Source organism: Dermacentor andersoni, chromosome 10, assembly GCF_023375885.2.
Source record: "Dermacentor andersoni chromosome 10, qqDerAnde1_hic_scaffold, whole genome shotgun sequence".
NCBI lineage: Eukaryota > Metazoa > Arthropoda > Arachnida > Ixodida > Ixodidae > Dermacentor > Dermacentor andersoni.
Genome location: NC_092823.1, coordinates 39,221,268 through 39,237,576, shown reverse-complemented (window position 1 = coordinate 39,237,576; position 16,309 = coordinate 39,221,268). Strand labels below are relative to the sequence as shown.

At 46.0% G+C, this 16,309-nt stretch overlaps 1 protein-coding gene across 1 annotated transcript; it reads left to right on the top strand.

The window, feature by feature from the left end:
• Positions 1-319: 319 nt before the first annotated feature.
• 7B2 (Secretogranin_V domain-containing protein 7B2) lies at positions 320-12,628 on the top strand. Its single transcript, XM_050168803.3, has 8 exons — positions 320-472; positions 1,062-1,195; positions 3,243-3,504; positions 4,490-4,618; positions 8,379-8,596; positions 10,778-10,828; positions 11,890-11,961; positions 12,360-12,628. Exons 2-8 carry the CDS (start codon positions 1,073-1,075, stop codon positions 12,432-12,434), a joined length of 930 nt encoding a protein of 309 aa, XP_050024760.1. The 5' UTR covers positions 320-472; positions 1,062-1,072; the 3' UTR covers positions 12,435-12,628.
• Positions 12,629-16,309: the final 3,681 nt, after the last annotated feature.

The window sequence follows — 16,309 nt, the reverse complement described above, 5'->3', positions numbered from 1 at the left end:
TCAAAATAATGAGGCATTGAAATTCTGTTAACGCCCAAGAATGAGCCGAAGCGAACGCAAGCGAATTTTGGCAACCTATCTGATGCAACAGTTAGTTCCTTCCCCTATATTAGTCCATCTGTTGGCGAAACTCTTCCGTTGCAACCTGTGGAGCAGCAGCGTACGTCCGGAACCCCGAGTCTCGAACAAAGACGTTGCGGCGTAGGGGAGCTGGCGCCATCTCGGAGCCACCTAGTGACGATATCGATTTTTGCGCTAGCCGCGCCGCGCGGAGAAAGAGGGACGACGGCGGCGCGCGCCCGTTGCGTGTCGGGAAGCGTCTCCCCCTTTGCGCCGCCATATTGGACGTTGACGCCGCAACCGAGGCTGGGAGAGACACTGCCGGCAGAGGCTATTTTTCCGGACCCTGCATTGTTGACGAGGCAAACGGGCGTTGTAGAGCGCCGACAGATATACCCAACGCACAAGTGAGGTGAGTACGGAGGCTAAAGATGCACATTTCTCATAGTGTTCTTCGTACGCTGTTCGCAGACGGTGTCGCCGCGGAAAGCGCGACGCAGTGCGAGCTGATGGAGGGCAAGTTGGTCGGCGCACTGTTCTTCGGAGGTCGAACACTCCGTTGTTGTTGCGCAATGCGTGGCGTAGGCGCGTTTGTTCGCATACCCATAGTCATAGGTCGTTCTTGGCATTGACGTCTGTTGCTATGAAAGAGGATAAGCAGCATGTCATTAGGCAATATGCGTCGAAGTCAACAAATGGCTGCCGTGAGGAACTGAAAAGGGGCCGAATTATTTTAGGAGCAGAGACATTCTGTTCATGTCTGTACGTTTAAAACTAAAGTTTAGTAAAACTTCCAGCTTCCCGGGATGCTTGAGTTGTTGCTTTGAAACGTATTATTTTTACTGTCACCTTTTAGTTTGCTCTGTTCTGAGGCAGTGCTGAAAGCGGTAATTGTACGACTTCGATGATGAGGACTACAAAAGCGACGGCGAAGCTCCGTGCTGCCTGAATAAAGAAAAATTGTGACCGTAGTGTTCACGGTAGCTTCACATCTTTTTCAGAATCACTCGGCATGATCAACGGCAGACTCTTCTTCACAGCTGTTCTTCTAAATGCGGCGACGCGAAGTTTCACCTTTAATCCAGCCTCGTATGATCGGGGTCTGGAAGGGTTCACTGATGGCTTCCTCAAGCAGGTGAGTTGTATATTTCTGAAGATAGGGTGAACTATACAAAAATACTACAATGACTATCACAAATTCATTTATGCACCTGCTCGATACTTCCACGTCGTTTATGTAAGAGACATCGCACTGAGCTCCAAAATATTTGAAGCACCCTGACTTGTCATGTGGTTCAGACAGCCTCCTTTCAGAGACCATGAGGCTGTATATATATATGCGTATAAACGGAAAATAAGCATTCATTGTATTTGATATCAATCATTCCTCTGGCACGAGACAATACTTGTTGATACACAGTCATTGATCCGATCAACATAGAAGTAGAATTTTAGGTAAATGTGGGATTTTTGTAATTCTTATTTGTTCATTGGTAACTGCGTTAAATACTGAAACATGCAGATAATATACGAGTCCACAAGGTGGAGCCTAATGGGATGTGCATTTACAATGGTACAAATGGGAGCAGCAAAAATGGGACAATAATGGTTTCCCACAGAGTAGCCTAAAGCGCACAATATGCACACAAGCTTCGGCAGGAAAAACATATGCTTCAGCAAGAGAGAGGATAATCATCCTAATTATGTGAATGTATCTTTGGAGGGGCGTCCTCATTCCAGAATGCCTCGAGCTCGGGCCGCGTCCTGGGCCCTCGCGAGAGCAAATCAATAGAAAACAACTATACGGAAGGCGGACAATGTGCAGATAAAATTTCAGGGACACTGTATGCACTTACACTCTTCTAGCATATACAAGTATTTACGTAGCGACAAAATGAAAAAAGCAAAACAAAAATTCGGCAGAGACACATCTAAGACTGCTTACGTGTGGGCATGCGAAAACAACGTAATCCCTGTGGGGAAATGCCTTCTCTGTGCATTCCTTGTCCGCGCACACTCTCGCCTGTGTTCTAACTGCTGCTCGGTGAAGCCAAACGAAAATTCCCCAAGCATCCCAACGTGCTCGCTTGCCCGCGATGAGTTCATAACTCGAAACAACCGCTGCAACGCCGTTCGATAGGACATTATCGATCTTTGTTTTTATAGTCATCTTGTATACTGATGACGTGGCACCACCTCCTCCGCATTGGCTGCGCCGTCACGTGTACAATGACGCGCGCACTAGGCATAGCTTTAGTCACCTGTAATGCGCCAACCACCGTGGTGTTGGGGAAGCGGGCTCGTCTCGCGCGCTAGAGGCCCGGGTTCGATTGCCCGTCACACCGAAATTTACCGAATCTTTTTTTCAAGGTAATTAATTTTCTTTCGTTACAGAAACCTCTTTTAGAAACTTGGCGTCAGTCCGAGCATTTTTCTGACGTCTTTGCGTCGTCGGTCATTTTTGGTGCCATCTTTCGGTCCCGCCGACTACGCCGAAGGATTTTCGTGTGATGCAGCATATTATGCCTTCGCATTAAAAGGAGCATATTTCATAAGTGGTGGCATTTCAAGCTCGAAAGCCGTGGCTGCGCGATGGAGAAAATGTCGTAGTAATGAGTTAAAGAATAAAGTGCATGACCTGCACACCGTGAAAGGGCACACAAATATCCGTACACCAGCGTTCGTCTCAAGCGAAGTGCATTCTTGAGTCGAACTTGCGACATATTGTTCAGCAGCGACTTGCTGGGGGACTGAGTGTCCCGCCATGGCTGATATGCAATACAGTGCGTTTCAAATGAAGGCTTTATAGGCCTACATTTTATTTTAGATGTGCGCTCCTGCACGCGATGTCCATGGTGGTTTTGAAGAAGAGCAACAGAACTTCAATTGTCAGTTTCTAAAAAAAAAACGCCGTTTGTTGCCAAGTTGTTAGGCAGACGCAAGGATGTCTGCCGCGAGCTACCAATCAAACAGGCGTAGATCACTGTGGGTGATCAGCTGTAAGCTTGCTAACAGCTGCAGACTTCCGTTGTCGCTGAGAGTCATCTTTCCGAAGCCCAGTCTGCCGGATGTGAAGCTTGCGACAAACTTGTGCTTGCCTAGCTAACGGGGCACCAGATGTGCTTGTGTTTCCACACCTGGGTCAGCACTGAGCGTCTCTACGTCTAACTACCCGGCCGTAGGTGATGTCCAGGATCCAGGGCTCCGGTCTGGACCTATCGGACAGCTCGCTCGAGTTCGCCGCCGAGCAGCGCGCCAAGCAGGAGCCGCCGCTTTCGGCGGGCGTGTACCAGCGCGACCCGAGTTTCGGCGCACACCACCTGGGCAGGTACAGAAAGGAAGGCGGGGGTCAAGCCCCTCAGGTGGACATCCTCGGAGGACCCAGCATTCGAGACCAGGAGTACTTGCAGCACAGCTCGCTCTGGGGACACCAGTACGTCGCTGGTGGGTGAAACACGTCTGGTGTTGGTAACAGTGGTCGTGGTATAAGGCAAGGAGTAAGCCGAGGCAGTTTTCTTGGAATGAGTTGTAGCAATCAGAATGGAGTTACTGGGTAGTATTAGCCTATCGAAGTAGTAAAATTAGCATAGGTGACTACGATAACTTCTTTTGCAGGTAGTTGCAGTCGTTGTAAACGAGTAGTTGGAGTCAACTTGGGCAGCAGTGGTGTAATGATAACACCTGCTGTTCTGTTGGTAAGAGCACTAATTTGCATGAGGTTTCGAGCACTACTAATGCGACATTTCCTGCTAAGGCCACGGGAGAGAAAATCGCAAAGAACTGGTGAGCATCATCATCTCGCAGTGAATGTTTGGACGCGATGAAAGCAGATGCAAGGGACATACTTCTGTTCGTTAATAAAGGGAACAAGACTGATGACCTTGAATTTAAGCATTCATAGTTTAGCATTCACAAAGCGGGGAGTGCGGGTTCCGCTACCAAAAGTGGCAAGTGCTTTTTCTGTCCACTTTCATTTCGATTTACCTTGTTATTTGCTCACTTACATTAGAAGAACAAATTATTCCCCTTTGTTTATCTTCGTTTTATTATCTGATGGCGTCGTATGACAGTCACTGACGCAAATCAGGCCCCCTCGGTTTCTTTTGTCTCTTTCGTAGTTGCATTACACGCGCCGCTTGCAGCGTCCTCTGGCTTGTGAGTAGTGAGCTAAACTTGAACCCGAAGCTGTGAAATGGCGATGACCACAACGAAGGGAGAGACAAGCCTCAGATGGCTTCCGGAAAGAGACAAGTTGAATGTAAGGCTTCTTTTCATCCACAATTTTCTGGTTTTCATCATTTCCGTTTGCTAAGGTTTACAGGTAAGTAGGACAGTTCAGGGGCCTTTTTCTATACAGGCAACTGTTTTTACAGCACATACTTGTGCGATGGCTACACCAGCCCACGCTGAGCACGTCGTTATATCGCAGGTGGCGCCGGTGAAGGCTTCCAGCGCCTGAAACCTGATGGCAGTGCCAAGAACGTGCAGGTGGTGAAAACTGACGCTGTGCTTCCTGCCTACTGCAACCCACCCAACCCTTGCCCCAAGGGATACACAGGTGACTGCAAGCCTTAATGTGTCTGGTATCAGGCTAAGTGTAACTGAAGCCACAAAAAAAGATTCGAGAGGGATCAATGCAAAGGGGGGAGATGCAAATGAGAGAAAGGCAGGGAGGTTAACCAGACTTAAAATGTCCGGTTTGCTACCCTGCACTAGGGGAAGGGAAAAGGGGAAGTAAAGGCGGAAAGAAGAGCGTGACAAAAATAAAAGCGTGAGAGAAAAAATGTGAGAAGGGGCGAAATGGGGTCATTATAGTCTTTCTAATACGCCACTGTTACGTAGAAAAGTCAACAAAGCCTTGACCGACTTTTGCTGCGACGACAGTTCACGTCGGCATTCCAAAACTGACTGTTCTGAAAGTGGCCTGTCATCAAGGCGTGCCAACGCGGTCGCTAGTGAGAGTGTCCATCATGGCTATAACGGCGCTTTCACACTGTTTATATACAGTTAGTTGAAGAAAGAAAGAGGCACACTTACGAAACTTGCATGTTTGACGGTTCAACGTTTTAGCCGTGGCACGGCCTTGGTCAAAATAAAAACGTCTATTCTAACAAAGGACCTGTCGTTACGCTAAAAACGTTAAATTGGTCGAAACGTTAAAACGGTCGAAACGTTAAATCATTAACCATGCAATTTTCGTAAGTGTGCCCCTTCGTTTTTTCAACTACCTATGCACCGGAGCTAGATAACTTTTCATTGAATTATCAGGGTGTCCACCAACCGGGAAGACCGGGAATTCTCAGGGATCTTGCATATTCTGGAAGTACTCAAGTAAAAATCAGGGAATTTGTGCGTGTATCAGGTAAAATTAGCTGTAATTTTCTTGAAAGAGAACGAAAGTTGCGCTGATGCTGGCTCGAGTAATAAAGCAATCGTAATGAATCGCCTTTCACGCGGTTTCGTCGGCTGGAGGAATAACAACTGTACAGTCAACGACCGATTTTTCGGACACCCGATTTTTGGGACACGCCCGATAATTCGGAAGGCCTCGCGGTACCACCACCTACCCCATGGAGTCAATGTATAAGAACGTCCGAAATTTCGGACGCAAGAACCCTTCACCGTCCGAGTTTCCTGACTTTTTACCGTCACAGCAGGACCGAAACGGCATTAATCAAAGCCGCCACCGCGGCCATCTGATTATCTTGCCGCCTCGAATCGACGCTCTCGCACGCAGATCCGCTGGCAGTCTAACCACTATCGCGGCAATGCTAGGCCGAGCTGCTTCGATGTTCGCTATAAAGGTTCTTGCGGTTCGGCGCCGTGTTTTTCATTGAAAGAATTCGTTGCTTTCAGCAGTGGCACCGACTCCGCTATTGTAATCGTCGCGATTGGCTTCAAAGCTCGGAAAGCAAGACGCGTTGTATAATGCCTGTTTTTGAAAGTCAGCTTTACCTCAACAAAGCACTGTTACGCTGCGAAGCAGACGCAAAGTATCGCTGTGAAGCTTAACAAGCGTGGGAAGGGGCAATAGTCACGGAACACACTGTGTATACACGCATGCACCCGCTTCTTTGAAGGAGCTTGATGGATGGATGGATGGATACAACTTTCTTGTACGTCCGGCAAGGTTTAACGCGACCCGGGCTCAGGTCTCCCACGGGGGAACGTCAAGGCCCTGCCTCAACTTGTAAAAAAAAAAAAAAAACTCTAAGGGTTGTCTGATGCCGAGATGCACGTCTCTGTCATCCAAACCAAAATAAACTCTTCAGAGCAATGAAACGCAATACTGAGGCGTTGTGCACGGGCTGAAAGTATGTCAGGACAGTAGAGGTTAATTTTCCAGCTGCAAAGAGAGAATTGCACTTGTAACGAAGTTCGGTCCTCATACCAATGAGCTTGCTGCCAGCTGGCAGAAATGGCTCGTATTCGAAAATATTTACTGCTGTATGCATCTCTTTTTATTTGTATTTGAAAATGTTTGACTCGATTTGCAATGGCTTTACCATTTTTTCGTATTTGCAATGGGCTTTGCCACTTTTTTGAAGATATCTTTTTCGCTATGCATTTTACAATCGCCTCCATTCTCTTTTCTTTAAGATAATATAAATACTGCTCTTCACGAATCAAACTGGATTAAGTCGTTTTTCTATTTTTGAACATGCTTCATAGAGAGTTACAGCATCGGGCGACATGGTGTCAGCCCGTCTTGACATAAAACAGAGTTCTGTGTCACTCAGCGAATTTTGCAAAGGCACTCAGGGAAAACCTAAAGAGCTCAAAGGATTTGGAAATTTCAGCTTTGTAGACACCCTGTTTATATATATATATATATATATATATATATATATATATATATATATATATATATATATATATATATATATATATATATAAATTAACACTCGCAAACGTGAAACTGATCACTGACCCATAAACACACATACATACATACATGTATGTATGTATGTGTGTGTGTGTTTGTGTTTATGGGTCAGGGATCAGTTTCACGTTTGCGAGTGTTAATTTGCTTGTTTATTTACACATTATGGCATTTAATGAATTTATACAAAGGTAAGTTGTCTAGCCAAGAAACAACAGCACATCTAACAAGATACGCGAGAAAAGCATACGTGTAGGTATTTATTGGTTAAACCATACCTTCTTGTCAGTGGGGCAAGGATGACAAGCAAAATATATCGCCTTAATAGACGTCCACGTCGTTGGTATCGAGGACATTGTTTTTCGACATTTTCAGGTCCACTTTGGACTCGCTCTCATTTGCAGGCGAAACTGCCCATGATCCCACGAAGTGCCTTGTGGTTGCACAAGAAAGTCACTGAAATAGAAAAGACGCTTGGCTATTACTTTCTATGGTCGTATGTATATGCGCTGGCAGCGCTGAAGCAAGTCCCGATTACCACTACAATAGCGATACAGGGCTAAGGAGCACGGAAACTAAGATTCGCGCAACTTTATTTATTTATTTACTTTTCATGTATTTATATCACTACACTCGCCCGGAGGGCATGATTGTACGGGAGGCTCATTACAAATATGAAAAGGAATAGCACGAGCATACACAGTAACACGGAAAGCCCGAAGATGAAGTAGAATGAGTCGCAAGTACATCACAAGGAAGCAACACATGAAAAAGAAACTACAATAAAAATGAAAATAAAAAAGGGAAAATTGCCAATGTTGGTTGAGAAATTGGCAGGCTACAAAGGGAGCAAGTGTAAACGCACAAACATGGCAACTATGCGAGTAAAAGAACAAGAACTTAACTACACTTGGGGACTCAACCGCTTCGACAACAATTTTCGAAATGAAATGGGCATTGGCAGCAACAGTCGCGTCGGGTGAGGACTTTCCACGCGTGAGCGGGGCGCTGAAAGTAGACGAAACGTCCTCTATAACGATGTGCCAACATGGCCGAGAGTTATGTTTTTTTTTTATTGCGAAGCAATACTACTTTAGGTCGCACTTCAGCCCGTTCCGTGGCGAGGCGGTGGTAGGCACCATTGACCTTTAGCGTGACCTCGCTGCGTGACGTCACACCACGTGACCTAGACTGACGTCACACCAGCTGTGTAAAAACGGGGCCCCATCTCACGCCGTCGCGAGGCGAGGCCGTAGCCACCAATGGCGGCCTAACTCCCGCTCCTCTCAGGCATTACTGAGTATATTTACTCAATTACTACCAGCTGATCCGAGAATAACACACTATTGCTTCGCAATCACCAGGCTTAACCAAGCTAAGCCACGGCCGCTTTTTGTTTTAACGCCCAATCTACGTTGCCCGATCGGGCTCGCAGCCGAGGACGGCTGCCTGGAGGAGTTCGAGAACACGGCGGCCTTCAGCCGAGACTACCAGGCGGCGCAGGACTGCATGTGCGACACCGAGCACATGTTCGACTGCCCGGGCGCCACCCAGGAGAACGAGATCGACGCCCTGGCGCGCTCCATCCAGAACGAGGGCCTCATGGAGTCCACGCTGGACCGCATCGTGCAGCACATTGACCCCGCCGTACCGGTGCGAGAGTTCAGCGTCCGCTAGCGTTTGCCGCATGGAGGGCACCGTACATTGACTGGCTGCTTACGTTATCGCCGTACTTAGAACACGACGCCTTTATGTTTGGTGCCCAACGGCCGCTGGTTTCGCCTCTTCGTAGGCGAAATGCGGAGACGCTCCCATACTTAGATTTGGGGCTCAGGTTAGGGAGTCAGCTAGGCTGTAACTGTGACCTCGGTTTTCCATACCGAGGTGGCGCAGATACGCAACGGCGACGAAGCATCGACAACACGCCGCGTTGACAATTTTTATTTTCGGAACGATGGACTAATTGCTGCTTCGACAGCAGCAAAAATGTACGGTAGTCTCAAAGAGCGAATGAGCACGATAACTAGGACGACAAAATTTTCAAGTTCCTTTTCCCGTAGAGCCGTTGACGGCCCCGTGACATAATCCGTATCCTTTCTTGTGAATATGATGAAGGCTATTCCGATATATCTCGCTCATTCATTACCATAGCGCTATTATAGTGCGGCCTCGCCTAGCGAACAGATCGAGGCATATGTGTACGTTTGATCATAGTCACTGAATAGCCTGTAATACATAGTTACGTTATTTAATTGGCCACGAAACCACTAAACCAATCCTGAGTCATTGGTTCGTTTGTCCGAGAGTGGGGTTTGCAAGCAGCGTCACGATATACAAAACCGGAGGGGATATCGATGTATATTCTGCTGAAACAGGAGTTAGACACCGAGTTCAGTGGCCCGTTATGTGGGCTCGAAACGCACTGTTGCTTTATTTGCTTTCTTTTTCACACTTTTTGGACCGCTGCGTTTGAAAGTGCTGAAAACCAATGTTCTTCAAAGCGAATAGCTTTCTTAAGCCGTATAGCCCATTTTCGTGGTCGGCGGTTCGTGACTAGGTTATTCCTGGTTGTCGACTAACTGTTGGCGACTGGCGGTTGGCAGTCGCACTTTCAGTGCCGATACAAATAGCGCGTGCACTCGAGCAACCGAGTTGCGTGGCACGCGCCGGAAGCCAACATATTCATGCCGATATACGTAATATCAAAATGGAATAAAAACGCTAGATGTGAACGTAGAGCTCTCACAAACTCATCACTTCTAGACATGTTATTTGCAAAGCTAAAAGAAATGTTTGGCCAGCTTTCATAAAGATGCCGAGCTATTGGGTAGGTAGCGACAGTAGGCGGTGGGGCAACAATGCGAAAGTAGATCTTGGCTCGGTTCAATAGATTCCTTCGTAACATCGTCTATGGTTGTGCGCGTCAGTGAGTAGGCGGAAAGAAGAATGATAGGTGTAACGTTAAGGCATAAGAAAAGAGCAGATTGGGTGAGGGAACAAACGCGAGTTAATGACATCTTAGTTGAAATCAAGAAAAAGAAATGGGCATGGGCAGGACATGTAATGAGGAGGGAAGATAATCGATTGTCATTAAGGGTTACGGACTGGATCCCAAGGGAAGGGAAGCGTAGCAGGGGGCGGCAGAAAGTTAGGTGGGCGGATGAGATTAAGAAGTTTGCAGGGACGGCATGGCCACAATTAGTACATGACCGGGGTTGTTGGAGAAGTATGGGAGAGGCCTTTGCCCTGCAGTGGGCGTAACCAGGCTGATGATGATGATGATGATGATGATGATGATGATGATGATGATGAGTAGGCGGAACCTTCCTGCATGTAACGCAGCGTGAGAGTGTTCGCATGTCTGAAGGTTTAGACTCCGCGGTGGGGTGCTCGCGAAGGATGGCGCTTCTCTTCTCCCGCCACTTTCTCCAAGATAGTCATCGGCAGGTGTGCTGCTAAATGCTTCTATTCTCTACGGAATTATGCATTGAAACAGCGAACGTCATCTATATGTCGTAACTGCAAGACTATACGCCTTGAAACGCATAATTTATTAACGAAAGTGAGTAGCTCTCCAATAGCGTTAGACTATTCTCTTACTATGAGAATAATCGCCGGTGGTTCCTCCACAATTTTGTACATAAACGGAGCCCTTGGCGTACAACGGTTATGTTTGTAATTCTCTTCCTGAACGTATGCCTCTGTAACTTGGATGGCTTACAGGTTGTTAGTGTGTAGCACTGCCTCGAGCGAAACGAGGGTAATAATAAAAGCTAAAGTTGTTATTTTCTCCTGCACATGCTGAGTAACAAACCTGCCTTTGTTTTCGAACAGGTGGAAGGACAGCACAAGACTGTGATGGCAAAGAAATTCTTCAGAAAAGAGGTATGATTTCTATAGTATTCTATTGCACAGCATTATCAGGGGAGGTATTCTGTAAGAGTCCACCTAGTAGACATGTCCATTTCGTCTGCTGCTGAAGTTTTGATCTGCTGGGCTGGGCTGTGCGTTCACAGCAGCCAGGCGTGACAGCCAACCAGAACTTCAACAGCAGACGAAATTGACACGTACACTAAGTGGACTCTTACAGATTATCTCCTCAGGTCACTCGTAACAAGAAACATATGGCGGCTTGTGAATTCACACATAACGTTTGCATAATTAACTAGGAACTCGATAAATATTGTTCTCTTTAGAACAGTGTCGATAATTCTTGTTTGATGTTCAAGAAGAAAATTTAGACATAAGAACGAAACGCATTAGGAAACACACACGCAAACGATACGCTTGGGTTCAGCATTGAGACATCAGTACTTAATTTTTAGCGGTGAGTTGATTTTTACAACTAACACACACGACAAAGTATGGCTGTAACTGCACATACAAACTAAATATATGAAATCCTACCATACCATGTGACACCTTGTGTAACATCGTGCGGTGGTTAAAAGTTTCCAGTGAACATGTTCATGTATAGCGAACATAGTTGGAGTACCGTCCGTCCTGTCATGTCTCATTGTGTCCTTGTCTAAATAAGCAGCGCTGGATCATTTTTTGAGAAAGAAAAGAATAATAGGCATGCCCTTCGGTGATTTTTGGAGCAAATTCGATTTTTGCACAAATAAGAAATAAGAAGCTCTGTATCTGGAGACAGTTTGTTGAGTGCGTAACGGCGATATTGTAACGTAATTCTTCGATCTCTCGTGTTGCATTATCGGCCTTCTTAAAATTGACGGGCACCGATCTTTGCCGTCGTTTAAGAAACGAAATTACTGCACTGAAACACTGGTGTCACTAAAAAGCATGTGATGTTCCCCATAAGGTTTAGCGTATAATTTGGAAAATAAGATAGCACTTTTGCGGCATTATTTGGGTATTGCATTTTAGTAGTCGTTCACTTGACGCGTACAGTAGTTACACGTACCCCTGTACCTTTTGTCTCTTAGGACCACGAGTCCTATGCAAAGCGACACACGAGAAAATCCAAGAAGTCCGTCAAGCAGCCAAAGACAAGAGCTGTAAGTCCCTTCATGCTAGCTGCTTTTTTTTTCCACATCAAAAGAGTTCAAAGCGATTTCGTGGATCTTCTAAAGCCACACACTGCACTTGAGGTCGAGGCTTTGCTGCTCTTGTGGAAATCAATTTTATTTCACTATAGTCTAATTGTTTGTTTCGTACGTATTGCGTACATTACCTACGGTGGTAATTGAGGCTAATGTGGACATTATGATGGATGCAAGACCCTACATATAGAGAAGCAGTAAGTGCGTTCACTTAGGCTGGACTGAAGGTTGTGTCACTCAGAGCTACAATTCTGTCTTTACAATTGCTCTATAGTACGAGAAAAAAACAAGTTAGATGTGTTCCGATAAAAAAATATCAGAGTGTATAACGGACTCATTTCTTTTCAATGCAGGGAAAGAACCCATACCTCCAGGGCGAGAAGCTACCCGTGGTCGCCAAAAAGGCCCCTCTGGCGCCACGAAAGTGAGGAAGGAAGAGTATATTTATATCATCTAAACTAGTGACACATTTACAATATGTGTTGTTATTGTTGTGATATGCAACGTGAATAATTTAAAGCAAGTTTCCCTCTTATCTCTTCACGATGTCACAGTGTTGCTCTCGCTGACCAATGTTCCACCAGACGTTTGACGAATAAAATAATTTATGTTGTTAAAACTCTTTTGTCTCTCGATTCCACTGTCTGGGGGACTGGCTAGAAGGACTTCGTCTTTATAACTGCGAAGCATATAACGATGGACCACTGAATAGGACGGCTATCTCGTATGGTTTGGCAAGGAAGGCAGTAACACAGAAGAGACATACCAAAATGACAAAACCCTTTCAGAACAAGTCCACATATGAATGCGAAAAATAAGAGAGACAAAAAAAGACACAGAAAGTGCTAGCTTACAACCCTGGCTAAATGCACGTGGGAAATGACGTCACTAGCATTTGGCATCTAAAAGAACCAGCCTAGAAACTGGTTTTCATTGTTTTTGCAGCACCGCTATGGGTAGGCGGCGCGTAGTTGGGATTCCCGAGGAGCAGGGTGAATACGAGAGGTAGCAAAGGGACAAGGCAATACGACCAGTGGCAGCATGTTGTTAAAATTACCGTTACTACCATTACTGTAACTTACTATTACTACCTTTACTCTAAAGCAATAAAGCATTGCATACACCCCTCAGCAGTTGCGGAGGTACAGCTTCGCTGGACATCCATTTCAGCGGGGACGGATGGCGAGTCAATTTTTCACCCTGTCAAAAACGGCATATTATAACAAGGGCGAATGGCCTGGGTCATGCACTTCACGTTAAGAGGTAACAGGCATGCAACAGGAATCCACGAGTCGCAAGGAAATTTGGTAGCAGACTGCGCGTGGTGCGGCTACAAATCTGTATTCAAAGAAACGGACACATTGGTTCGCTAGTGTTCGTAGAAAGCACGAGAAATCTTGGAAGCCTAACCTTTGCTAAAGAATGATCCAGTAACTATGCGAGTTACATCTTAAGTGGTGCTTGCAGAAGCAGCTGTTGAAATGATTGACGCGAACTGCACAAATCCATCCACGTAATTGCGGAAGCAGAAGTGCAGATACATCGCCAGTTCTCTTTTTTATGGGCCTTTTATAGCGAACAGCTTTATTTGTGGCTCTTTTACACGTTTTCGTGCTAGGCGGCGGTTCGTGGTCGGTGGTCAGTAGCGGAAGGTCAGTGATCGGACTTTCAATACAAAGGCACCGAGAGAAAAGCCGCCTACTCTCGGGCCGGCGAATTTCGAGGAGGAGCAAGCGAGGCGGAAGGGGAGGTCGTCGAGCGGGAGTTTTCATTCGTTCATTCATTCGGGCTATTAGGATACGCTGAAAATGATTGTCGATGGCTTTCGGCACAATTTCTTACTTCTCATCGTGAGCTCTTGTCTTATGCATTTGTCGTACTCTTAACGAACAATTAACAGCTGGCACTTGCCCAGTTTTTCGTCGATGAAGTTCTTGGCCTTCTTTCTCGCGTAGAAAGAAGCAGTGAAGCGAACCATGAATAATAAAGAAACAAACGAATGGGTGCTGCTGTAAGCGTGGAGACTCCACAGCACTTCTGCAATGTGCGGAAAATTCTGCAGGCAGGTAGCGTCTTCGTGAGCGTTCTGGCATAACGTAAGCATATGTGCTGCCTAACTGTAACGCGGGTACACGCTAACGGCAAATGTACTTTGCTCGAACATATTCGAACAACCCATATTGATTCTTTTAACACCTAAGCAAACACATTGTCAACGTGCTCGGACGGTGTCCTCATAGAATGGTAGTAGACGAAATCCTCAAACATGTAGGGCACAGGGAAAAGTGTAAGAAACACATAGAGAAGGGTTATTAATTGTAAACTGTGAAAAAAAATTCGGCATACACACTTAGTTCTGCTTACGTGTGGGAATACAAGTGCATTATGTACCGTTTGTAGACCTCGAAACGTCATGAACGTGCTCATTTTATACAGTAATGACGTGGCGCCACCTATTCCCTATTGGCTGCACCGTCACGTGGCCAGTGACGCAGGCCCTAGGCACAACTTTAGTCTGCTAGAACCGTGCAGCCACCGTGTCGTCGGAGAAGCGTGCTCGTGCCGGGCGCCGGAGGGCCCGGTTGGATTCCCACCCAGGCCGAAACGAAGCAAATTTTCTTTTCGGACCCGTTAATTTATTTTGTTTACATGAACTTCCGCGAGAAATCTAACGTCAATTCAAGAGATTTTTTGCCGTGATCTTGCTTTTTGCTCCGTCGGCTACTTTTGCTACGATATTTGGGTCATGGCAACTACGACGGATTTCATCTGCAGAACCACGCAACACACACACACGTCTTTTTCCCGACTTCCTCATTTCACTGGTATATATAAGGAGCATAGTGTTAAATACCACGTGCGCCAATTCAATGGCATGAAGCTCAGCCACACTTAGCGGTCCTCGGATGTGTGTTGATGCTGAGTGAGCTTTCAGTATATCTCCTCACCTAACTCACGCGCACACGCGCACATTATAAAGAAAATGATTTGATCATCCTGTTTACGTGCCTTGTTATTTAATTTTCAAGGTGCCTTTATTTTTATCAATACGAAAAACGCTTAACAAGCTCGTACGAGTATTAAGAGAACACGAACTGCGAACATAGGCACTCACAGCTTCTGGAGGTTGTCATATGTATTGCACTCATGAAGCGTTGTACGCTAAAATATGGTTTCAACTTCGTTTTAATTTAAAAGGATATTTCAGCATAAGGCATGAAGATGAAAAATTGTGCTTGTGCACAGTGCGACATGTGTGAAAAGCAGTAACGTTTGCCAAAGCTTTGCGAACTCGTATACCGCACACCTGCGTGCAGTGGGCCGTGTCGAAAAGGAAAGCAGTTGGAGAGCGGTGCGGCTTTACCGTCGGCGACCACATCAGAGGCTGTCACAACCAAGGTAATTTTCGCTGATAAACGCGCATTTATCAAGGAAGCATTCGTCAACCGATCGCGTGCAGCAGGGTTCCTGCTACAACGGGCTGCTCAAGTGCAACAAGTATTAAGTATCGCTGTTTAAGCTTGCCCGAGTGAGCCATTTCTGTTCTCTCGTGAAAGGCCTTTTCAAGGCGTGCAAAGATGACCACTGTGCTGCAGGAACGTAGCCCTCTAAGGCCCTCTAAGTACTATCTGTTCTGCTCTCTTAGGCATGCTCGCGATCGCTTGAGAGATTGCTACTGCATTTAGTTAATGTGCGGCAATCTCAAGTCAAGCGATGGGAAGCGTCGCAAACATGTTAGGAATGTTAGTGTTGCAAATCGGTACTGTGCAAAACCGTAAGCTTGCAGGTGTACGCATACCTGATTTGCCATATGTGTTTCTGGGCTTGGAGTTGTTGAATACTTCGGCCTTGCTCTGCCAATCTGCTAGCCTTGTGGTTAGCTAAGATGATAAAGTGACCGCCCCAAAAAGTGTTAGTCTAGGATTAGATCGCGGAGCATGACGAATATTTTTTTCGGCTGCAAAGCTTATGTTCTTTTGGGGGGGGAAAGCCATTTGGCTTTTCTTTGTACCTTTGTGCTACAGTCGGATGTGAGACAGGTAATCATTTCAAATGGCTGTTTTCTTCTTTACGTTTAGTTTAAGTGAGGGTAGGTACTCTCGAATTAAAAAAAAAAGAATATGGCTTCTCTGACGAGCATTGTTCACTTTAGTACCTTATGGAGGAGGACAGCAAACTAACTCACTAAGAAGCCATGGCTTTGTTTTCAATTACAGGCACTGATGTCTTTGTATCTGAAATGGTAAGAAAGGTTTGAGCTACCACAAAACTTTTCAGGTGAGGGGACTTTCACGATCGCGTG